We start from the raw sequence: 24,410 nt of genomic DNA, 5'->3' as shown, positions 1-24,410 counted from the left end.
AAGTCTCTGTTGATGCTTCCAGGCGAAAAGCTGTCATAATGCAAAACACACGTCAATGTTCGCAGAGCATCTCTTTAGTCCCTTTCACACGAGAGCCATTTTAGCTAGGGTCATTTGCTAAATGGTAGCATGGTTATACTATTTTACAACTAGTACCTCGTGTGACATGTCCATGTTCTCTTGCAGCAAAATCTTGTCAAAACTTTGCGTTACCTTACAGCCATACTAAAATAAAGCAACGGGATCTCAGTTAATTGCTGTCCTGTGAATAACGCTTTATACGACCAAATAGTTGAGATCTGGGAATATTATGCAAACGCCAAATCCTTAAAGGAACACGTTGCCTTGGATCGGACGAGTTGGTCAAAACAAAAGCGTTTGTAACCGTTTTGTATATAATGCATATGGTTGGAAAGATGTTTTAAAAGTAGAATACAATGATCCACACAAGTTTGCCTCGAAATTGCGTGGTTTTCCTTCTACTGTGCGAACTAACACGGTCGGCCATTTATGGGAGTCAAAATTTTGACCCCCATAAATGGCCGACGTGTTAGTCGACGAGGTAAAAGGAAAACCACGCAATTTCGAGGCATGTTTGTGTGGATCATTGTATTCTACTTTTACAACATCTTTCTACCCATATGCATTTTATAAAAAACGGTTACAAACGCTTTTCAAAGACCAACTCGACCGATCCAAGGCAACGTGTTCCTTTAAAGGGAAGGTACACTATTGGTAAGTTTCAAAGACTAGTGTTCTCACTTGGTGTATCTCACCAGATGCATAAAATAAAAAACCTGTGAAAATTTGAGCTCAATTGGTCATCGGAGTTGGGGAAAATGATGAAATTAAAAACACCCTTGTTTGACGAATTTGTGTGCTTTCAGATGGGAATAAAGACTTCTAGCTAGAAGTTTTTCATTATTTTAGTGAGAAATTACCTCTATTATCAACATCTCCTTAATGCTCGTTACCAAGTCAGTTTTAAGTTAGTACTTGTTTTGAGTAAATAACAAACGTGTACCTTCCCTTTAAAGCTGATTTGAGAAAGGACGCGACTACAACGTGGTCGAGCCGTGCTTTCGTGGCCCTTTTAGCCCACATTGATCATGCCCACGGAGCACCGCCGGATATCAAAACTGTTTGATTTTTCTCAAGGGTGAAAAATCGTCGGGTGAAATATGGCCCTAGCCGGGAATCGAACCAGGACCGAGTGATGCATGAGGCGAACGGAAAATGAAACACATCTCAAAATTTCCGAACCGTTTGTAAAGGTTTTCTTGTATTAATTTGTTCCACACATGAAACACCTCCTCAATACAATGTCCCCCATTCCGTAAACACTTCAACACAGAGTCTAAACAAGGGAGCTAAACTTGGTGACGTAATCGGTTGACGGTGCAATGTGCTCGTTTCTTTTATGCGCTTAGAGGCTTTTGCATTAGGCGCTTTACAAATTTCTTATTGTTATTATTAAGAGAAATAAAACAACAAGAAAAAGGAGGAACAATTGTGCACTTTTCACACAATGCGAGAGCCAGACTAGGTTTTATATCATCATATAGTCAGCCAGAGGTTCTGATTAATTTGCCGGGGGTTATTTACTCACAACAGAACGAACTTTCTCAACCTGAAGTGCGTACGATTGAATCCGTCATATATGAGCAAACATGCGGGTATCTCTCGCAAAACTAACAGTCAGTTAAAAGATGTACAAACATTGGCACATCTGCCCTTTAATTCCATTAGAAAACAACACAATTAATATCAAGGTATATTCCATTATAGATTGCGTTAGGCTCATACGGTAAACGTATATACAAAGCTGTATCAAAGTGTATGACGAAAATATCAAATCAATCATGTGGGTATTTAAAGGAACTGGACACGTTTGGTAGTTGTCAAAGACCAGTATTCTCACTAGGTGTATCACAGATTCCCAACATATGCATACAATAGCAAACCTGCAAAAATGTTGCCTCAATTGGTCACCGAAGACCCAAAACATCACGAGTCAGTTTGGCTGTGATGCGTCGTCGTAGAGTTGTTGAATCGGTCGGTCTTTTATAAGGTCAGATTTATTTAATGTTAAATTCAATCAACCTTCGTCAAGACTGTTTCCAAGTTCAATTATCAAACATAATTATATAGATAATGAACAGATTGCAAACGCTGAAGCATATGTTCAAAATACTAAATTACATTAGGACTATTGAAAACAAAGTAAAAAGTTTAATCCAGGAATATAATTTTCCAAAAGAAATTGTACATTTGTCCTAAATTCTAAACTTGAGGTCTTGAAATCAAAGTCGTGGAAAATAGAGGGAGCCTTTCTCACAATGTTTTATACTATCAACCTCTCTCCATAACTCGTTTCCAAGTAAGGTTTTATGCTGATAATTATTTTGAGTAATTACCAATAGTGTCCTCTGCATTTAAAGCATGTCATCCTCGGACGTCAAAACAAAAATTAGTTTGTAATTTCAAAAGAGAATTTTTGAACATCAGTGAAATTCAGGAATGAACTGAAAACCGTTTTTAAATAATATTTGTTTAATGTGACGTATAACGTAACGTAAAACTACATGTTTAACTGGGTGGAAGTGGCAACTAGAAACAACAACTATGCAACATCTGTCCCCCCCCCCACCACCACAAAATGGTAACCTCTGTCGGTGCCGACAAGATCTCTAATCAGCTTGCAAGTGATCGATGGAAGCCGGGTACGTTATTAAATTGCATTCCCCTTCTTTTCATACAGTCCGCTTGATAATACAGAGCAAAGGTTTCTGTAGTCAGTTTTAATTAAATCCTTTTTTTTCCGCCACAACACCGCTACGGCGCTATGACTGGAACTGTTGCATACTAAATATATCATGGGAATAAACCTTTCCTGTCTTGCCTTTAAATTGCACGGTTTGGAAGATGTTCAAGTTATGGGGGTAATATATTTTAACCATGAAACGAGTAAAACAAGAACATTAAAAAAAAAAACGAAAAAAAAACCAACGAATTGATTATTGCCGGTGTTTATTTTGTTAAGCTGGTGGAACGTGATTGTATGACTTTTCTTAGCTAGTCTTAGGAGAAACTTAAGAAAGGTCGGGGAGGGAGTTTTTACAATTTAATATTAAAGGTTAAAAAAATACAAACAAATATATCACCGTTACATAATTTGATCGACAGAAATTCTGTTTTTAAAGGCAGTGGACACTATTGGTATTTATTCAAATTGATTATTAGCATAAAACCTTTCTTGGTAACGAGTAATGGGGAGAGGTTGATAGTATAAAACCTTGATAAACGGCTCCCTCTGAAGTGATGTAGTTTTCGAGAAAGAAGTAATTTTCCACGGATTTGATTTCGAGACCTAAGGTTTAGAATTTGAGGTCTCGAAATCAAGCATCGGAAAGCATAGAACTTCGTGTGACAAGGGTGTTTTTTTTTTTTTTTCATTAGTGCCCAGTGTCTTTAAGAATGTTCCCTTCCCTAAGCAGCATGTATACAAATGTGACCCATAAACCGCAAAAAGCTTTGAAGCATAGCTGATTTTTTTGCGTGTGTTTCATTTTTATCAGATTTTGTTAGCGCATCTTGCCTTATGAAATTGGGCTTTTTGTTCCGGTTAGAGCCCATTTTGTATTTTATTTTTTTTTATTTTTGGATGTGCCGACATGTTCTAGAAATTCGGTTTGTGTCTGTTTAAATTCAATTGCAATCTCTCGTCGCACAAGGGATGATGAATGACGTGTGGCATACAAGAATGTCATATTAAATCATGACCTAGGCAGATATAGACTTCAATTTCATTTTGAAAGGTTTCTAGGGCAAATTAAACCGTTGAAACCGTTACCATTTCAAAAACCCAGGCTGTACCACAAGGTCTATAAGGCTGAAAAAAGCACGCCAAATAGGAGAACGTGAATTCCCAACCTACACTTACAATGATTAAAAGACAAACACAAATGAAATCACAGACCATGGACAGAAAAAAATTGACTTTTTGATTCACACACCCTGGAGAATTAACCTTGGCAACAAACTAATTTCTGACCAATCCCGTGCAACCAGGTGTTCGTAAACTCAATCTGACAAATACAAACCAGAAACAAATATTGTAAGGGATTGTAACTTCGTGGCCTTATTATTTGATGAAAACGAAGTTAGTGTAATATTGTTTGCTTCACCGTCGGGATCGAACGGACATAAGTCGTTATAAGATAATCAAATCATTATTGTTTCTTCAAAAGATAATAAGATGTTGGCAAGATATTGAGGGACAATTTTTGAATTGAGTTTTAGGTCTTCATACTTGCTTCTAGATCATTTAAGATCATTGGACTTGGTGACGCGTTTTTGAAGATAAAATTAACATGTACATTAATTTAATTTTGGCTACTGGACTTGTCATTTGAACCGTACCAATGAGCTGTCTCTGTAGTAATAATCTATTCAAATATAACATAACAATTTATTTAACAATTAAAATTTAGAAGGTGCTATGAGAAGAGAAAAGAACGTTTTATAAACAAGCTGTTGCTATGACGATTCAGTTTTATCCTCTGTGGCTTTGAGCGGTTTTCATTTAAGAGAGGAGATTAAAATTTAGACTGAATTGTAGACTGATTTTTGAGCTATCCTATATTGGCGGTGTCTACCGCCAATATAGGGCTAGATAGCTCAGTTTGTATTAGCCGTGTAACGTCATAATAATATAAGAAGATGCACAAATAGTGCGCATTATACAAATAATTTATGCTAATACTAAACGGAGTGTTGTAGCCGAGTAGATTAGAGCATTTTTTGTTCTTCGTTTCCATGGCATAATACACCGTGTGAGCAGATTAGTGTTTGACAGTCAAAGGTGTATGGTGCCTTTACGTTAGCCAAGCTCTCTGTCATAAACCCGATGATGTCGCCGGTCCCTTCTGCCCCCCCCCCCCCCAACCACCCAAACACACGCACCCGAACTATACAGCTCATATCCAATAACTCATAACCAAGGTGTCCAGTGCCTGATTCATCAACTCAATTACTGCCAAAAATAATAAATAGCTGGTTAGGGATTCCATTCACACTCGCTTATTAACTTCGGTTTGGATAAATGTTTGGCTTGCCTCAGTCAGGTGTTTCTTTTTTAGTTGTCTGCTCAGGCGAACTTTGAATTATTGGCAACAATTTCCCGCCGTCCTTTGTCGAGGTTTGAGCAGTCCATGTAATGACTTATATAATAGTTATGTAACCTGTTTTTTGATTGACGTTGAGGCACATTTTGGTTATTGTCAAAGACCAGTGTTCCAACTTGGTGTGGCCCCAAAAATGCATAAAATAACAAATATGTTAAAATTTGGGCTTGAAATTGCAAAAGAATAATGAAACAAAAGAACACCACTGTTGCACACAACTACTTGTGTGCTTTCGGATGCCCGATAAAAGTTTTCAGTCAGAAACGTGAGTGAGAAATTTACTTTCTATAAAACTATGTTACTTCAGAGGGAGCCGTTTATCACAATGTCTTATACTATCAACAGCTCTTCCTACTCGTTACCAAGTGAGGTGTTATGTTAACATTTCTTTTGAGTAACAATAGTGTTAAGTTATGTGCCTTTAAAGGCTGATAGTGTGATGTATTTTGACAGTTTTTACCGCGACGTCTCTTCTTTATCACTTGTCTGAAGAAAACAAATATTGGTTGGGAAACAATGTTTGGCTTAATTGTTTGGCAAAGGCAAGACGTTCGATAACACGGGCTGTGAGCAAAAGCAAAACAACTAAATTAAACAATTTGTGATGAATACCGTTATAAGAATTCGAATAATTATTATAACTTCTGACTTGTCACTTGATTGTAAACACAGTGTTTCGTGTTTGACTTTGAGAAATGTTATATTTGCATCGTGGATAAAGAATAGTAAAAATGTCGTTTTACCTTTTTACCCAATTGCACCGATGTGTGTTAGCACTGTATACTCCCACGCAGGGCATATTTATTGGTGTGGACAAGTCATACAATGTTATAAAATTCACAATTATGAATGTATTTTACCCCCTCCCCTCAGATTTGAATTGTGCGGGGAATTATCTCGAATGGGGGGGGGGGGGAGGGGGGGGGGGGTAAGAATACTAAAAAATTCAGGGGTCGATTTCACAAAGAGTTAGGACTAGTCCTAAGAGTGTACAGCTAGTCCTAAGTTAGGACTAGTAACTCGAGTTGAGACTAGTCCTAACTCTTTGTGAAATCCACCACAGGGAAACTAAAGACAAATTGTGGAATAAGCCATCCCCAAAGAGCACGAGTGCATTGAGAAGCTATGCTCGCTTTTTAAATCTTTACCACGAAGGACGCCAACGCTCCTACACGTTGTGCGGGAGGGGAGGGGGTCATGCATGTTTGTCCCGCCTCACACTGCAAAAACTGGAATTTGGGTACAAATTCATTGTCCGGCTTTTGCAAATAGTAAACATAAATAAAAATGATTATCAGTTATTTTTTCTTGTGATGGTATAGTGTAAACTATGCATCTTTTAACATTTGTGTGAATATTGTAAGGGCATATCACCGGTACTTTGATACCTTTTATCATCGAATCATTCTGTATAATATACCTATGGACCAATGGAAACATGAGTAAATATTGGAGTTTTGATTTTTGATGGAAAATTTGTTTTGCCTATTTTGATGCATGCAGTTTAACCTAGACCCTGTGCAGCAGCGCGAATTTTATAGCCAGTTCTATATTACATTAAAGGTTAATAAAATAATGGACAATGAATTATCTAAATGAGTTTTTTTCGTGGCACAATAGATGCTCAATGATTGATAAAGCTTCAACCAACCCACGTTTTGGTTGAATGCACGGTTGCATTCACGATGAAGATGATGTATTATTGCGTTGAATTTGATTTAACTAACGAAAATGCTGAGAAGCACCCATAAATAATTTCGGGGCTTGCGTGGTTACAACTTATTCAGTTGAGTTAATATTGACAATTTTTCTTTTGGAATTAACTGTACCATGAGTTTAAGGGTATGTTTGAACACAATACAGTATTTAATAATAATAATATATATATTGTTTATTAATGTTTGGTGTTTTATATTTTATAGTTAAACGTATTGTTCAAAAATTGATTTTTTTTTGTTTTTGTTTTTAGTTCACTGATTAGTTTGCATTGTACAGGTCAGGGGACTCACTAATGGAACGCTAAATATGGCAGCAGACGTAGCAGAGGTAAATGCGTTGCCATCGGTTATGTGCGCATGCCCAGAACTACGTAAACGATAGCAATTTTCCTGAAAGTCTGCTGCCACCTAGCGTTCGAAAAGTCCCTCAACCAAAAGGTAATTAATTTGTTTGACCTTTGACCTGTCCACAGGGTAAACCAGCCGATGCGTTGAAGCTGCTGAATGACCTTCTGTACGAGGGACCGCCGGTGCTGATGTCATGGGGACCAATATTCTCTCGCCAGGCGCTGGTCGTGAACGAAGTGGCGGCCAAGTACAATCTCGTACAGGTGAGAATAAGTATTGTGTCTAATCGTATTGGTTACGCAGCTGGTTTGTGTCAGATAAAACTCACTCACGGTTCCCCGACGTGCTGATCTTTTCAGACGTTGGTCATCTTCGGTTGATATCGCAAATCAATTTTTAGATTTACTACTAAAAGTTCAACCTTTGAAATTGATCCTTCAGGTTTGCGCCTGTTTGCGTTTTTTTTTCTATAAAATCCTCTCGTCGCTTGACGTCACTACACAAAGATGTCAGCCATCAGACTATCGAACCTTGCTGCTGCCACGTCACTATTAAGCTTCACGTGCAACAGCACACCAATACGCACACACTAGCGATAGGGATATCACTTTAGAGAAGTTGTGTGACTTTGTAACGCAGGACCTAAGCTGCACTACGCTGTACTTTTTTGAGATATTGATGCATTGCCCGCAGAAATCGGAGCGCAAATATCGGGGGATTTATTCCCTATGAGAGACAAGAAAGAGTAGCAATGATGAAGGGTATTAAATTTGCGTGGATCGATGCGCATCAGCTGTGGACAGACACGATGGGAAGTATATAACATTGATTGCCCAATTATCTTGTGAACAGCTTGGAGTGGTCATGTGACAGTGATGCGCCTTTACACCTTAGCGTTAAAGACAATGGACACTATTGCTAATTGTCAAAGACAAGACTTCTCACTTGGTGTATCTCAACATTATGCATAAAATAACAAACCTGTGAAAATTTGAGCTCAATTGGTCATCGAAGTTGCGAGATAATAATGAAAGAAAAAACACCCTTGTCAAACGAAGTTGTGTTCTTTCAGATGCTTGATTTCGAGACCCCAAATTCTAAACTTGAGGTCTCGAAATTAAATTCTTGGAAAATTACTTCTTTCTCCAAAACTACTCCAATTCAGAGGGAGCCGTTTCTCACAATGTTTAATACTACCAACCTCTCCCCATTACTCGTTACCAAGTAAGGTTTTATGATAATAATTATTTTGAGTAATTACCAATAGTGTCCACTGCCTTTAAAGGGACAAGTTGCCTTGGGTCGGTCGAGTGGTCCATGAAAAGCATATAAAACCGTTTGTTATGAAAGATGTCTTAAAAGTAGAATATAACAATCCACACAAACGTGCCTCGAAATTGCGTGGTTTTCTTATATTTTACTTTACAACCTAACACGGTCGGCCATTTTATGGAGTAAACATTTGACTCCACAAAATGGCGTTCAGTTTTAGTTCACGACGTATGAGGAAAACCTTGCAACTTCGAGGCATATTTGTGTGAATCGTTATATTCTACTTTTAAAACCTCTTTCTAACGTTATGCAATTTATAACGAACGATTTACATTTCAGAGCACGCTAGTATTCTGGCGGTTAATAATTCAGCAACACCTACGTAGCAAAATAATTGTTCAAATTAAAAATTACATCAATGGGTTCTGGAAGCGCGACATTAAACTATGTTGAACTTTATGTCAAGAGAGCCGTCTTTTAAGGCACTGGACACCTTTGGAAGTTGGCAATGACCAGTGTTCTCACTTGATGTATGACGGATGCACAAAATAACAAATCTTTTACATTTGAACTCAATATTAGTCATATAAAAAAATCTATATAAAAAAAAAATGGTTGCACAAAACGCGTGTGCTTTCAGATGTCGAGTACAATGTTTTCATGCCTTAAGTTTTGCAAGAATTATTTTAGGGAGTAATTATACCTCTACGTTGCTTCAGAGAGGCCGTTTCTCACAATCAACATTTATCCATTGCTCGTTACCATGTATATTTTTATGCAAACAGTTACTTTGAGCAACTAATAGTGTCCACTGCATTTAAGTACACACGCACATGTTTTGGCTGTTAATTATTCAGCAATACCTCCGTAGCGACTTGTTCAAATGTACATCAATGGGTTCTTGAAGTGCGACTTCACACTCTATTGAACTTTATGTCAACCGAGCGGTCTTGATATAAATTTAGTACGTGTGCCGCATTCAAATTTGGTCACTCACTGCGGAGTGTGGGGGTCGAGTCCATGGGCTCAATGTCATAAAGCAATACAACTCATCGTGAGACAAAATGTCAGTATTATCAGAGTAACTTGTGTTGTGACAATCGCACTTTACTAAGCAGCTATGATTGGTTTGCAGTTAGGATCAATCTTAGCTCTTTCCCCAGGCTTATTCCCCATGTGTGTCCGTAGGGCAAATTACTTCTAGTTAGCGTTTTTAGGATAGGCAGCAGACTAGTTTGTAGTGCTCGTCAAAGCAATTATACACGTTCGGAACAGAAAAACAAACACAAGTTCACAGATTTACAAATATAAAAAAGGGTTTACAGAAGGTAATGGTGAAGTCTTCTCTTGAAATATTATTCCATGAAATGCTTTACTTTTTGAGAAAACATTAAAACAATTATCACTTCTCGATATCGAGAATTACGGATTTATTGTAAACACATGTTATGACACGGCGAAACGTGCGGCAACGAGGGTGGGTTTTCCCGTTATTTTCTCCCGACGCCGATGACCGATTGAGCCTAAATTTCCACAGGTTTTTAATTTATATATAAGTTGTGATACACGAAGTGTGAGCCTTGGACAATACTGTTTACCGAAAGTGTCCAATGGCTTTAAAGAACATAAAACAGTTATCGTGGACGAGTCGGATTTGCTTCAGTGTTGCTGGTTTATCAAGCACCTTTATCTACAGGTTTCCTCGGGCTTTCCATTTGAGGCAACCATTGTTTCATTTACATACATAACAAAATTGGTCTATTTAGAAACCCACTATAATGTATTTATTAAAGGGTACGCACAGCAGTGGTTACATTTAAAAAAAAAAAAATCCCCTACAGATTTGCGCATAACTTTACATTACGACCCTTCAGACCGTGTTTGTTCGCGACGTAGCGGGAGGAGGACCGTGCAGTTTCGGGGTGTGTTTGTGTTGATTATTCTGCACTACTTTCGAATTCTATCCGGCCGCATGCAGTTTGAAGTAGCGGACGGTTTCGAGCGCTTTTCGGTGATCAACTCGATTGATCCGGGGCAATGTGTTTCTTTATTTTTTTCTGTCACAAATTTGTTGCCTGTGTGTTTATACATTTGATATTTCATTTTATTTTTTATTTTTACAAAGTAATGTTTTTAATGACTATTTTGTAAACTGTTCATTTTGGATTTTAGCCGCAGCTGTATTGCAGTGTTTTAATAAATAAACCACGAATACAAATAGTAATAAAGTCATGGTGGAAAACTAAGTTGTTGCTTTTTTATTGCAAGCGAGTTCTCGATAATTCTAAGATTGTAATAGTACGTTTCCGCTTGTTTCACGTTACTCAAAATGACAGATTAAGCCTTCTTCTTCCATAAGCAGTCCGTGCGCACCGTTCGGAAAAGTCCTTTCTTTCATTTGCGGCGTATGCAAGACAGTCGCAGTTTTGCATATATAATGAGCTTGGAGGGCACATTTTCAAAAAATCATATCGTGAAAACCCAGCCATATAAAAATATAACAACGTGACAGTATGAACGAGGAATGCTTAATTGTAATGACAAAAACCATAGGTGAATTTTTAATTGTTCAGAAATAAGAAATTTCGGACTATAAAAATGACCATCATCGTTGTACAAAAATAACGGTCTCCGAAAAAGTCCCTTTTGTAGCATTTAACGAAATCGTGCAGACAAATCTTAATCATGTGTGTTCAGGTACATTATTCATCTACTCAACCGCTACTGTCGGTGTTTCTGAATCCATTCGAAACAGTCGGTGGCACCCTAAGTATCCGTCGCCGTCAGCGCGAACTTTCTCGGTAAAAAAATCCGCCATTAATCAATGGTATAATGTGAGCCCGAACGTGATTGGTCAGAATGTGCATCAAGCGTGCCAACCGACTAATCAGCTTCTACGTAACAAAACGCAAGGCACCTTTGGTTTGGCACGATTCCTTGCTCATGTCATGCAATCATGGGGGCTTGTTTCGACAACAAAGCGGTGCCCGACTATTATTCGTTATTATGGCGTTTGGCCGGGTTTAGCTTACAGTTATTATCTGTATCTTCACCTCTACGAAATCAAAACTGGCATAAACGCAACGGATAATTAAATTGCTATTCTGTGCCAAAATATGATGGACTTCCAATCCAATCCTATGAATCCAAGTATATTTGAGTTTTAAAAAGAAATCCTTCTTTGTATTATATTTATTAAACTAAAATTAAAAAGTCTTTCAAAACTAATTTGTTGTTTTCTTTTAACCAATGAAATGTTCAATTCCTGATCCTGGCCTTCTCCCTATTTATTAACTGTGAAATCTCAACTAAAAACTGGAAAGTTTGGTAATAATTTTCAATATACAACACATAATAATAAACCAGATGACAAATCTTCTTTTAACTTTGTTAATTTTACAAAACATTTATTTTATAGACCCTTTCAGCTGCTTACATAAAATAACAACGACATTATATTGCGTTTCTGCACACACGACAAGTTGAAAAAACTTGAGTGACCACTGCAAAATACAAATTAAAAATTACTGGGGAAAGTACCTTGGTATATTAAAATAAAATAAACAGAAATATCAGTTTTGTTCAGTTTACAAAAATATCTTGTGAGGGAGTCTCCTCGGCGACTAGTCGGGCCTAGGAGTCGCAACTTTTACACTAGTTTGCGATGCCCAAGCTCCGAGACTCGACTAGTCGGGCCTCCGGAGTCGCAACTTTTACTCTTGTTTTCGATGCCCAAGATGCCTTACGGCATATTGTTTGGCACAGCCGCAATATATTAAAGTTAACGCTGAATGGATTGAAAAATTGTGTAACTGGTGAAAAACAATCAGATTGTGTTTCGTAAAGTAAATTGAGACCCTTTTCAAAATCGCGGCTTCGGCATTGGATTCGGCTTCAGTGTCTGACACCCCACGGGCATATGCAAAGCATGCGCAACCACGGGGCCAAGCTAGCCTTAGCCGAATCCAAAGTCGAAGCCGTGGTCTCGCAAAGGGCCTTTCGCTGTTGTGAATGGTCGCAAGCGATACAATAGCACTCAGCACTTATGACATCACTTTTGCTTAAAATACCCCGCTGTCAGACAAACATTCCACTAATTTAGCGATCACGCCAAACGTGCCATATGGCACCTGTATATTGTAGTACTGCGAGTAATCATAATGTGGACAAGTACGTGTGCATATGTTGTTAGTAAAATTTTGTACGTTTGTCTGAGATCCATGTACTAAACTTGGTTTTAGCATTTAGTGCGGAGTGCTATTGGTTTACAAGCAGGTACATGTAGTTACGACTATGCGGTGGCACGATAACCTAGTAGTTGAAAAATGTTAGTTGCAACTCGACTAAGCAATCAACAGTCCCGACTTCAACAGTAGTCGCCCTATGTAGTCGTCTAGGCTTGAGTCTCCCCGTCACTTTAAACCGTGGAAGATTTTCATAGAGCTGGTACTGTAAAAGTAATACAAAGAAAGCAGGTAGAGTTAAAAACATGCCCAAGAAGACCAAAATGTTTCAGAAACACTTTACACAGAGCAGAAAACTGACATGGACTACAGTTATTACCAATAAATTGCAATCCCCATGTGAAATATTTTTGCTGTGTGAAATTAAAGTTAGACATGTTTGACTATTCCCTTTTTGATTAAGAGTTAACCAAGACTGTCTTAAATCAATATGATTTAACCCAGTATGAAATAGCAAAAGGTATTGACCACCTGATCAAATTGAAACTCAATCGTTAATTATTGTATTATTTATTTTCTCAATAAGTGTCAACAAATATTGAATATACTTTCAAGTAATTAAAAAAATATTATATTTTGAATTATTAGTAATATACATGTAAAAGAGAACTTAGATTCGAATCATAGAAATAGAAGACCTACTCTTACTCTACACATTACACAGAGTCTCAACAATACAGTACCACCACGAAGAAAACCCATAACAATTCCATATTCAAATCCTGCGTCAAACTACCATGTTTTGATATTATTCATTTTTTTTTCATGATTTTTTTTTTGTTTCTTCATTATTTAATTTTGTTTTATTCTTTCACAACGATCGTCAAAAAAAGATCGTCGTACGAACAGTACACAACACAAGGCCTTTTTCTTACATGATGACGTCACGTAAGCTAAAACGCAGCGGCACAAACAGTGATTTTTGCACATTTTTGGCACTGAAAAAAACATATCAAGGGCCAAACCTGCAGAAGTTTATGTGGTACCAAAAGAAAGAACGATCCATCGTCTATCAGAATATGGACTCCGTTTGTCTCAATCGTGCTCGAAACAGTCGGGGCACCCTAAGTGTAAGGCTTATCAACAAAAAGTGTAAAACTTTAACCACATTTCAGACAAAGATTCACATGTATTTGGCCTCGATAATCCGATAAAAATGGGTTTGTTTTACGAGGAAAATGTTTAAGAACTTACCACTCCATGCTTGACCCAACACTGCCCTCTTGCTGGGACCTATAGCCAATTTTGCACATCGTCTCCGAGTTCTCGCGCTGTCACGCGAAATCTCGAAGGGTCCGAGTGCGCCGCGCGGCTGCAAATGAAGCCTGGAAAATATGCTAATTATCTCGCACTCTGCGCACGGACTGTAAGAGAACAGTCCACCTTCAGTAAAGATGTTAACTTATCATAAAAAAAATAATAATAAAATGGAAAGGGTAAAGCGAACATTTTACTGAAGTTTTATTAAGTGACATTCCTAATGAATACATTCAAGAATAAGTGCATTCCACCATATTATGGTTGATGTGTGCCGAGGGTGTGAATATAGTACAGGTGGGTGTACTGTCAATATAGAGTGCAGCTAAAACAGCTCACAGGTTATATGAAGAGGAGCTGCACTGACTGATAGACAACCTGTGTATTAAAAGCACTGGACACCTTTAGTGGAGACAAGTATTCTCACTTGGTGTTTCCCAACACAAACAAATCTGTGAACATTTTGAAGTTTGAAGAGAATACGGACTACATTATAAAAACACCCTTTGTCCACAATGTTGTTGCTTTCAAATTATTTTGTTATCTAAGCTACATCAAAAGTACAACTGAACTTAAACAACGAGGTCCTTCTCTCCTCATAATATTTGTTAATAACTCATGATATTTTGATATCAGAAGGTTAAACAAATTTACTCATAATTGTCAACAGATTGCCAAAGAAAAGTCGAATCACGATCGAAACGCAACCGAGCGATAGCAAGTTGTAGTAATTTATTCTAATCCACGAAATTGTCGAAAACCTTTTGTGAGTTTGTGAGTTTGATATTAACTAGTATTTGTATTCCTGACACGTATTTGGATCACTCGTTGCTGCTCTTTACTTCGGCAATTGTTTGACCACATTGATTATCAATTAGGGAAACTGGAATGCTTTTCATTTTGCTTGTTGCCCAATTTTTGTTAAAGGAACACGTTGCCTTGGATCGGTCGAGTTGGTCAATAAAAAAGCGTTCTGTAACCGTTTGTTATAAAATGCATATGGTTAAAAAGATATTGTAAATGTAGAATACAATGATCTACATAAATATGCCTCACAATTGCGTGGTTTTCTTTGTACATCGTTGACGATCACGTCAGCCATTTATGGGAGTCAAAACTTTGACTCCCATAATGGCTGAAAGTGATAGTTCTCGACGTAAAAGGAAAACCGCGCAATTTTGAGTGATACTTGTGTGGATCATTGTATTCTACCTTTAAACCATCTTTCTAACCATATGCATTTCGTAACAAACGGTTTCAAATGTGTCATGTCTGTCTGAAAGGCCTGGCACAGGAGAGAAGCAAAAGCAAGTTGACAATGAGTTAATGATTTAACCACAAAAAGAAGTTTTCAAATGAGTTTTGAAGTTGGTATTTGTAGTGTCTTCTCGGAGACTTTGCAAATTTGTTGACTTACTTTGTATGTGTTTTTTTTCTTCAGTTTGTTTGTAACTTTATTTACCCGTATTCAGTAGCGCATTATTCATAGCTTGGGCATTTTGATCAGTTACCTTTTTTAGTACTGATACAAATGTTATATTAGAAGCAACAACTTCTTCAGTAAATTTCAAATCTCGATGTGCCAACCACCTTTGGGCAACATTCCAACAGATGTTGGGATTGATATTATGCAGCGTCTTTTAGGGCAAACACTTTGGCAACTTCCTCATTTGGTTTTACAATTTGCTTCAGTTTGGGCCTCAACTTCGTAAACACAAAATCATTTGCTATGTCTCAAAGTTTGAATTCTTCATTGCTTCAAATTTCAGTCGTTTTGAGTGTTAATTTTGTTTCTTCCTTGGATTTGACTTGATCTTTCCAGGTGTGCCTCGCTAACAGCCAGGCCCTACGTGATCGACCGAGGTACCCTAAGACTGTACAAATGTATTGGAGCGAAGACAGCGTGAATCCAGCCCGGGTAGCATTCATAAACTACATGAAGTGGACAAAAGTCGCGATTATCTTTGAGGATATTGAGTACTTCCGTCTGGTAAGTTTGAATAAACAAAAAATTAAAACAATTATACAGCGTTCATTGTGCTATTCACTGTACCATTTGGGACTATTTTACTCCTTTCACATAGCACTATTTAATGGTTTACAAGGTCGCTGTGGCGCAATATCCAGCCCATCAAACCGGGGGGGGGGGGGGGGCTGTAAAACCAATAATTGTTTCTGACGTCATAACCAAAACGGTAACCGAGCTCACATCTCGGTCATCGTTCAGTCTGAACAGCAGAACCAACGACCAACAACCGAAACACTTTTTGGTTGCGGTCGCCAAAACGCTCACCAGAAACACCGGGGAGAACCCCATTTCTCTTTTCGGGTTTTGTTTCCGGAACCTACAGCTTTACGTCCCTTCCGAAGGAAGAAATATCATATTATAAGTGTCTTTCTCGACTGGTTTTCAAACATACACTCTGCCGATCATAAACACCCGAGTTTGGGTCCTGGGGTGGATTTCACAAAGAGTTAGGACTAGTCCTAACTTAGGACTAGCCCTAGGAGATATACAAATTGCATGAATAGTCCTAAGTTAGGACGAGTAACTGGTCCTAACTCTAGATAAGACTAGTCCCAACTCTTTGTGAAATCCACCCCTGGTGCTCTTTTCCTGCTAGACCATGACACCGTCACGCTTGAATAACCGGGTGACACAATATTATTTCAAAATTGGTAAACATTAAACGATTCAGTGAAAAAGGCGGAAAAGTCTCGCTTGAACTGCTTGTCGTGGCCGAGTAGAATAAGGACTTCGGACCCAAGCTCTGGTGTTTTTGAGCAGCAGACTTTGAGTTCAAGTCCCGACATAGAAACTAAGTTAGATATTTTGACACGTTTTTTTTTACAGAATGTTGAGAACCTCGTTTCGAAGCTGAAGGATGCCAACATATCTGTGATTGCGACTGAAGCGATAAGTGACGTCAATGCGCCAGATCAACAGTTATTGAGCCTCAAGGTAAACTTACTATAAAGCAAAATAATTTAACTCAGGCGACTTCTTTTAGATAGGTCTGCTTATTGACCACAGAAAAGTCGACCGGTCCAAAAATAGAAATGTGTGGCAAAATGGTTCACTAAATTGCACGAACTCCTATTCTAACATGCATCAAACAGAGCCCCCCCCCCCCCCAGGTACAAATGGTGTTAATTGAACATCCCTGTTGTTGTAGTTTGACGCTTGTTTTGAGGGAAATAGTATTTCGTGTGAACGAAATGATTTCGAGGAAGAAATATACTTCGAGGAAACGAAACAACTTATTAGTAATGTTTCATGTGTTCAAGTTTTTTTGGTCATACCTTAAGGAGCTCTAAAAACATTTCCGAATATTACCGTGCAGCTGTGCTGTCTAAAATATTTCAGTTTAAAAACAGTAGACACTATTGGTAATTGTCAAAGACTAGCCTTCACAGTTGGTGTATCTCAACATATGCATAAAATAACAATCATGTGAAAATTTGAGCTCAATCGGTCATCGAAGTTGCGAGATATGAATAGGGAAGAAAAATAGCCCTTGTCACACGAAGTTGTGTGCGTTTAGATTGTTGATTTCGAGACCTCAAGTTCTAAACTTGAGGTCTCGAAATCAAATTCGTGGAAAATTACTTCTTTCTCGAAACTATGGCACTTCAGAGGGAGCCGTTTCTCAAAATGTTTTATAGCATCAACCTCTCCCCGTTACTCATCACCAAGAAAGGTTTTATGCCAATAATTTATTTGAGTAATGCCAATAGTGTCCACTGCCTTTAAATACACACTGAGCATGCAGCTCAAAATGGCACGCTACCCGAAGCTAGACCATGTCACACGTACTAAACAGGGGAAGTCAATCAAAATGGGACAGTCATTTGGTCAGAAGGGTGCCAGCATCCTTTTTTGTTTATAGGTACAAAGTGTTAGGACTCGTCTTATCCCGAGTTAGGACGAGTAAGACATGCATGCTACAGTGCAGGGTTGGGACTCGTCCAAAGTCATAAGATTAATCATAAGTTAGGAAGAGTTTAGTGAAATCGACGGCAGGTGCGACAGAATTACGCACTTTACACTAGGCCTAATAAATTTCATGGATCTGCCAAAGCCACGTCACTAAGCAGAATTACCAAAATTAGGTCGCCACAGCCAAAGTACCATTCCGTAATAATATGTACAATCTGAAACAGATATGAAACAGCTCTAAGAATTTGGACTCTGGTCTCAACCGCTGATTTCCCTATCAGTGGTCCAGAATCCAAACTTTCTTACATACCGCGAGAATTGCATTACGTCGACAACAGGTACATTTAAATTAGGAAATACAACCCGTCGACTGCACTCTGGGCCCCGTTAGGGATTGGGACGTGACGCGTTTTACAGACGTGTGACATTTCCACATAAATCCTTCATCCGTGTTTCTGGAATGACTGACTGACAGGTTTACAGAGTATGGAAAATACTGGGGGAATATACATCCAATTGGATAAATACGGCCGGATGAAGAGCTCACTGTTAAGTTGTGTTTACGCGACACTGGCATTCCCGTTGAACAAAGTTGAAGCAACGCTTTAATACTTGAATCTTTCAAACATGCGTCACACGGATACGGTAGGAAACGGCAGTTTATACATGCGGTGATCTCGTTCAAAATTAGTATGTTTAAAGGCACTGGACACTAGCATTAAAACGTACTTGGTAACGAGCAATGGAGAGCTTCTGAAAGTAAACAGAACATTGTATAAGACACGGCTCCTTGAAGTACCGTTGTTCTTGAGAAGGAGGTAATTTCTCACTCAAATACGAAAATACTTCATTATTCTCTACTTGCAACTTCGATGACCAATCGAGTCAACATTTTCACAGATTCTTTATTTTATGCTCATAGTTACACTAAGTGATAGTACTGGTTTCCTAGACAATTACCGAAGGTGTACATTTCATTTAAAGTCATTGTACACTTTCGGTAAACAGTATTGTCCAAGTCTTGCACTTCGTGTATCACAACTTATACATAAAACAACAAACCTGTGATAATTTAGGCTCAATCGGTCATTGGAGTCGGGAGAAAAAAAAATTGGAAAACCCACTCTTGTTTCCGCGCGTTTCGCCGTGTCATGACATGTGTTTAAAATAAATCCGTAATTCTCGCTAACGAGAATTTATATTGTTTTACCGTTTTCTCAAAGAGTAAAGCATTTCATGGACTAATATTTCAAGAGAAGTCTTCACCATTACCTTCAATGATAAATAAACCATGTAAATTATTTTTAAATCTGTGAACTTTTTTTTTTTTTTTTTCTGTACCGAAATGGCCCAATGGCTTTGTGTGCACCCATTGGTTGGACATCTCGAACGTTTTGTCAAAGTGGGTTGATCCTTAACTCTCCCTAAGGCAAGTTTTGGAGACTAACATTTCCGTGGGGCTTTTTTTGTGAATGCTGCGGCCCGTGTTGTAGGTACCCACTACCACTTCGCTATAACGCGGGTTCGACGTTGTAAACTCTTTCAGTGCCATTGTCGTATATACAGATACAATCTGTATCATGTACTCAACAGGCGTTTCGGCATTACTGTACGTGTGTGCCACACGATAATCAGAAAATGGTAATGTCAAACTGTAGGATGCACCAAGGGACCACACCACAAATCAGCAAGACGCATTTTGTTTGCTAAAATACACAACTTCGAAAAAGTAGACCTAACACCATCCGTGTGTGTCAATTCGTTCTATACAACAAAACGGACCGTGTTAATTCACAAAGGTATTATGTATGTGGTGAACATATAAAACATGTTTTAAAACATCTTGGCGCAACCATATTCATTGCACAACACACAGTTTTGTTTTGCCCTGACCCGAAGGCAACCACTTATTGATGACAATACACTGGACGAGGTCCAGTAATTTCGTCATTATATATAGCTAAAATAAAACTGTGTTAACCCAACCACCTTTTCAACCACAAAACATTGCTGAGCAATTTTAATACGGCGCATTATCACCTCACACATCGCACTGCCAAACCTGTTGGTTTTCCTGCCGGACCGCAACGCCGGAAGATCGGATTTCTCATATATCTCGTCATTAATTTGCCATAGACACATTGCCTCTACCGAACGACATCATTCTTTGACGGCTTTCCTAATCACTTAATAAATCAGGCATCTTTAGAAACTGATCCATTGCACTCACTTTACCTCATTCATTCCAAAGTCCCAACGGTTATGATTTAATGTACCGTTTCTTGAAGAAGAAAAACAGCCCGCAAGTTTCCCCTATAGGGAGGTCCGGCGCTCCGTTATATATAGATAGCTTTTATATCATTAAAAATGGTTGATGGCAAAAATAACCGGCCTTTTTATTTTGTTACTGCGTTTTCACTCAATTCATCTATTACATATTCTATAAATCCCGTGACACTCGAGAAATATAAACCCGTTAATTCTACAGTCATCCTGACCTGTTCTGTATTGACTTCAACACGAAATTTAAAGCAATTGTTTTTGATGGCTTGCAGCTGATGATTAACCCAGATTTTACGAGCTTTTTTTGACAGTTATGTTTCCCTACTAAGTTTTAAAGTGTTTTGTCCCTTAGTGATGTTATCTGCTATACATAAATGGACGGTACTAGCATGTAGCAATCAGCTTTTCATTCATTTCATTGAACTGTCATGTAAAGTGATATTTAATCTAGCCTGTTTTATGATTACAAGAGATGAGGCTGGCAGCTGCACCCTCGTGTAATCATCAAATTGGCTAAAACTGATATAAATCAAAAAGGCATCGTTGCCACAGGTCTTGCCTTACAGAGTGCATGATTATCTTTACCGAACAAATACTCTCGGGAAATTACATTAAACTCAATTTTACTAAGTTCTTCTTAATGCAGTTAAAGACACTGGACACTATTAGTAATTGTCAAAGACCAGTCTTCACAGTTGGTATATCTCAACATATGCATAAAAACCTTTGAAAATTTAAGCTAAAAACACCCTTGCTGCAACATGATCACACGAAGTTGTGAGCTTTCAGATGCTTGATTTCGAGACCTCAAATTATAAGTATGAGGTCTCGAAATCAACGTGGAAAATTACTTCTTTCTCAAAAACTACATCACTTCAGAGGGAGCTGTTTCTCACAATGTTTTATACTATTAACCTCTACCCATTACTCGTATAATCAAGAAACGTTTTATGACAATAATTATTTTGAGTAATTATCAATAGTGTCCGCTGCCTTAAAAGGGTTAGATAGCTTTTTTTTTATATCAATTTGTTTTACCATGACGTGAATCCCTACGTTACAAGTGCCAGCCACTGGATGTTCTAAAAAGTCACAAATTGGCAACATGCTCGAGAGCGAGATCACAATATTTAGAGTCATGGTTATTTCAGAGGACGATTTTCGAACAATCGGTTTGTTATATGGAGACGTGTTGCATAAAGCATCACACGGGCCCACTTCAATAGAGCTGTGTCCAGGCAGCACTTGTTTGCTGTATGCAGTGCCACTGTCGTAGTGCTTTTCAATTGGGAGTTTTGTATTTCTAAATAAATTAAAACATTTTTTATTTTATTTAGGATGACAATTCTAGACTACAGAGTAAAAGAAATGTGCCCGGGCAGCCAATTTAATTTAACAAATGTCTGATTAACAAAATAAAATGCAGTATACCAGTCTGAGCCACAGTTGGTGCGTTGACACACATCCCGGTAAAATTTAACCAAGATTCAGGGGTGGGTATCACAAATAAATAAGACTAATTCTTATATCGAGTTGGGACGAGGTACTCGTTCTGACTTGGGACTAGCCTTAAGTTTTTTTAAGTCTCCTAGGACTGGTCCCAAGTTAATAGGACTACAGTCCTACTCTTTGCGAAATCGACCTCAGGTCGCGTTGGTTCTGACCCATTTTTGGGGTCAATATGACCCGGAATATGTGTCAAAACTACGAAGAAATTACTCAGATTCAGAATTAACATGTCAGTTGTTAACCACTACACTCTCCGGATCGGCCTAACCTGGGAATGGTGACGAAGTAGGACTATAATTGATGCTACAAAAGCGCATGCAGTGTTATTATGCAAGTGCTATCCACTGCTACCCTTGTTGTATCTTTCGTATGGTTTCCCTTTTTTGTCGGAACCCGACCGACCGCGTCTTATGCAAAGAGAAGTTGCTCCCGGTGAAGTCACGAATTAAAGAAATAAACATCCGTTGATCGTGATAAATCAAGTAACACAATTTGGAAGCAATGTATGCCGTTTTTACTTCAGAGCAAGGTTAATATGTAGGCCTACAAAATGCTCACCAACTTTACCAATATTGTTCTTTAAATATAACATTTTGACGGCTGTATGTCCATAATGAAATAACTTGGAACGGAGAATGCGTGTCTTTTGTCATCTTTGGAAACCTTTGCTTTCGACACGTAGGTCTACATTACTTTGAAGGGGGGGGGGGGGGGGCTGTCGTCATGAACATTGCAGGCATGCTATAAATGAAACAATGTACAAATTAAATCCATTTGCCTGGGTCTTTTTAAATGTTTTCGTGTTAATTGTTTGTTCTGTGTCCTTGGTTGTTGACTGTATTCTAAAAGCCTTGGCTTATGCACATCACTCCTCAACTCAAAAAGGTTACCACCAGGAACAAACAATGGCTTAAGGAATGCGAACCACTTAACCACAATTAAATGTAGAACTAACAGGTACAGAGACAGTTGCATTCCAACTTAAACCAGATTACTAAATGTGCAATTGTGATCCATATATAGGCCTTTAGCTAGTAGTATTCCTTTATTAGCTGCCAAGTTCTTTCAAAGTTATTGGTGTGCTTTCGTTTTTTTTTTTTTTTTTTTTTTTTTAATTCTTTTAATTTGAACTGTATGGATTCTAATGTTTGCTTTTTATCCACAATTTGTCCCTTTGTAAACGTCTATTTTTGTTAAGTCTCATTATTGTTTTAAGTGCTGGGTGATTGTTTGTTGTTTGGTTTGTTTGTAATACTTAATTATTTGCTATTGTATTTAACCTTTAGCTCTTTATAAAGATTTTTTTTATTTTATAATGTACATGACCTAGTGCAATTCAACCGTATCGGTTGTCATACTGTTCATTTCTTTGTAATGTTTTTATGAAATAAACCAATAAATACATAATCTTATTTTGTTTTTGGTTTTACGCTGATGTGATACACCTTTTTCCCTCCGACCTCTGTGCGTATTATGTTGCTTATGTATGTAATATTTGTATACGTTATATCTTGAGAAGAGTAGTTTGAATGTTGATGTTGATGTTTTGCTATTGATGCGGGTTGATGTTTTGCTATTTTATAGCCTACTGCGGTAATATAATATTGTGATTTTGTATTTATAGAAAACCAATATACGTGCTTATGTAATACAAAAAAAACGCTTCGCCTTGGGTGACATTTGCCCCCAAAGGTTTTCAAAACACCATGGAACCCATGTGCAACACTTGTTTATAATCCTGCGATGCCCCGGTCCTGTCAGATCAACACGGCTACCAGTCGGCAGCCAGTAGACCGTCGGGAAACAATGATAACTCGTTTGTAATTTCGATTGCACACTTATTTGCAAAGCTAACGTACACTTTCCGAACAGTGTGACAACAACAAATTACAAATATTTTTGGTTAGTTAGTATGTGTTTACACTGTTAATCTGCAGTATTTTTGTGCACAAGCCTATGTAGAAAGTGTTTTTTTAACTGGATATTTCGAGTCCATGGGTCAAACTGCATATAGGGGGCAATATAGGTCATGTCGATCTGGCCTATCTAAGGAACCTGAAAGGTTTCGTTATGTTTTTTGAAAAAAAAAGAAAAAAAAAGAACAAGTTAGTAACTAAAACAACATCGGTTTACTGGCCGCAGACCGGTGGGACAACGGAGGGTTGGACTTCATCACACTGTGCAGCAACATTAAAGGAACACGTTGCCTTGGATCGGACGAGTTGGTCTATACAAAGCGTATGTAAAAAATTTTGTAATAAAATGCATATGGGTGGAAAGATGTTTTAAAAGTAGAATACAATGATCCACACAAGTTTGCCTCGAAATTGCGTGGTTTTCCTTTTATTGTGCGAACTAACACGTTCGGCCATTTATGGAAGTCAAACTTTGACTCCCATAAATAGCCGACCGTGTTAGTCGACGAGGTAAAAGGAAAACCGTGTGAATATTTGTATTCTACTTTTAAAACATCTTTCCAACCATATGCATTTTATAAAAAACGGTTATAAACGCTCAGTTAAAGACCAACTCGTCCTTTAAGAGCAAACTTAATTACCTTGTTGTTATGACAGATGACATTTGGATGTTGTTTTAGTACTGACCTCTATTTTTTAGTCTGCCCCAGGAAAAAATATCTGGGTTTTGTTGTTCT

General features: G+C 38.0%; 1 protein-coding gene across 1 annotated transcript in view; it reads left to right on the top strand.

Moving 5' to 3' along the window:
* LOC139937356 (gamma-aminobutyric acid type B receptor subunit 2-like) overlaps positions 1-24,410 on the top strand; it is a 52,571-nt gene that overhangs the window by 4,507 nt on the left and 23,654 nt on the right. Inside the window, exons 2-4 of the mRNA XM_071932459.1 lie at positions 7,378-7,515; positions 15,848-16,015; positions 16,880-16,987. Coding sequence (XP_071788560.1) covers positions 7,378-7,515; positions 15,848-16,015; positions 16,880-16,987 — 414 coding nt within the window. The remainder of the gene's footprint in view (positions 1-7,377; positions 7,516-15,847; positions 16,016-16,879; positions 16,988-24,410) is intronic.

Source organism: Asterias amurensis, chromosome 5, assembly GCF_032118995.1.
Source record: "Asterias amurensis chromosome 5, ASM3211899v1".
NCBI lineage: Eukaryota > Metazoa > Echinodermata > Asteroidea > Forcipulatida > Asteriidae > Asterias > Asterias amurensis.
The sequence above is the reverse complement of the archived record's forward strand: the minus strand, read 5'-3'. Positions and strand labels throughout refer to the sequence as shown.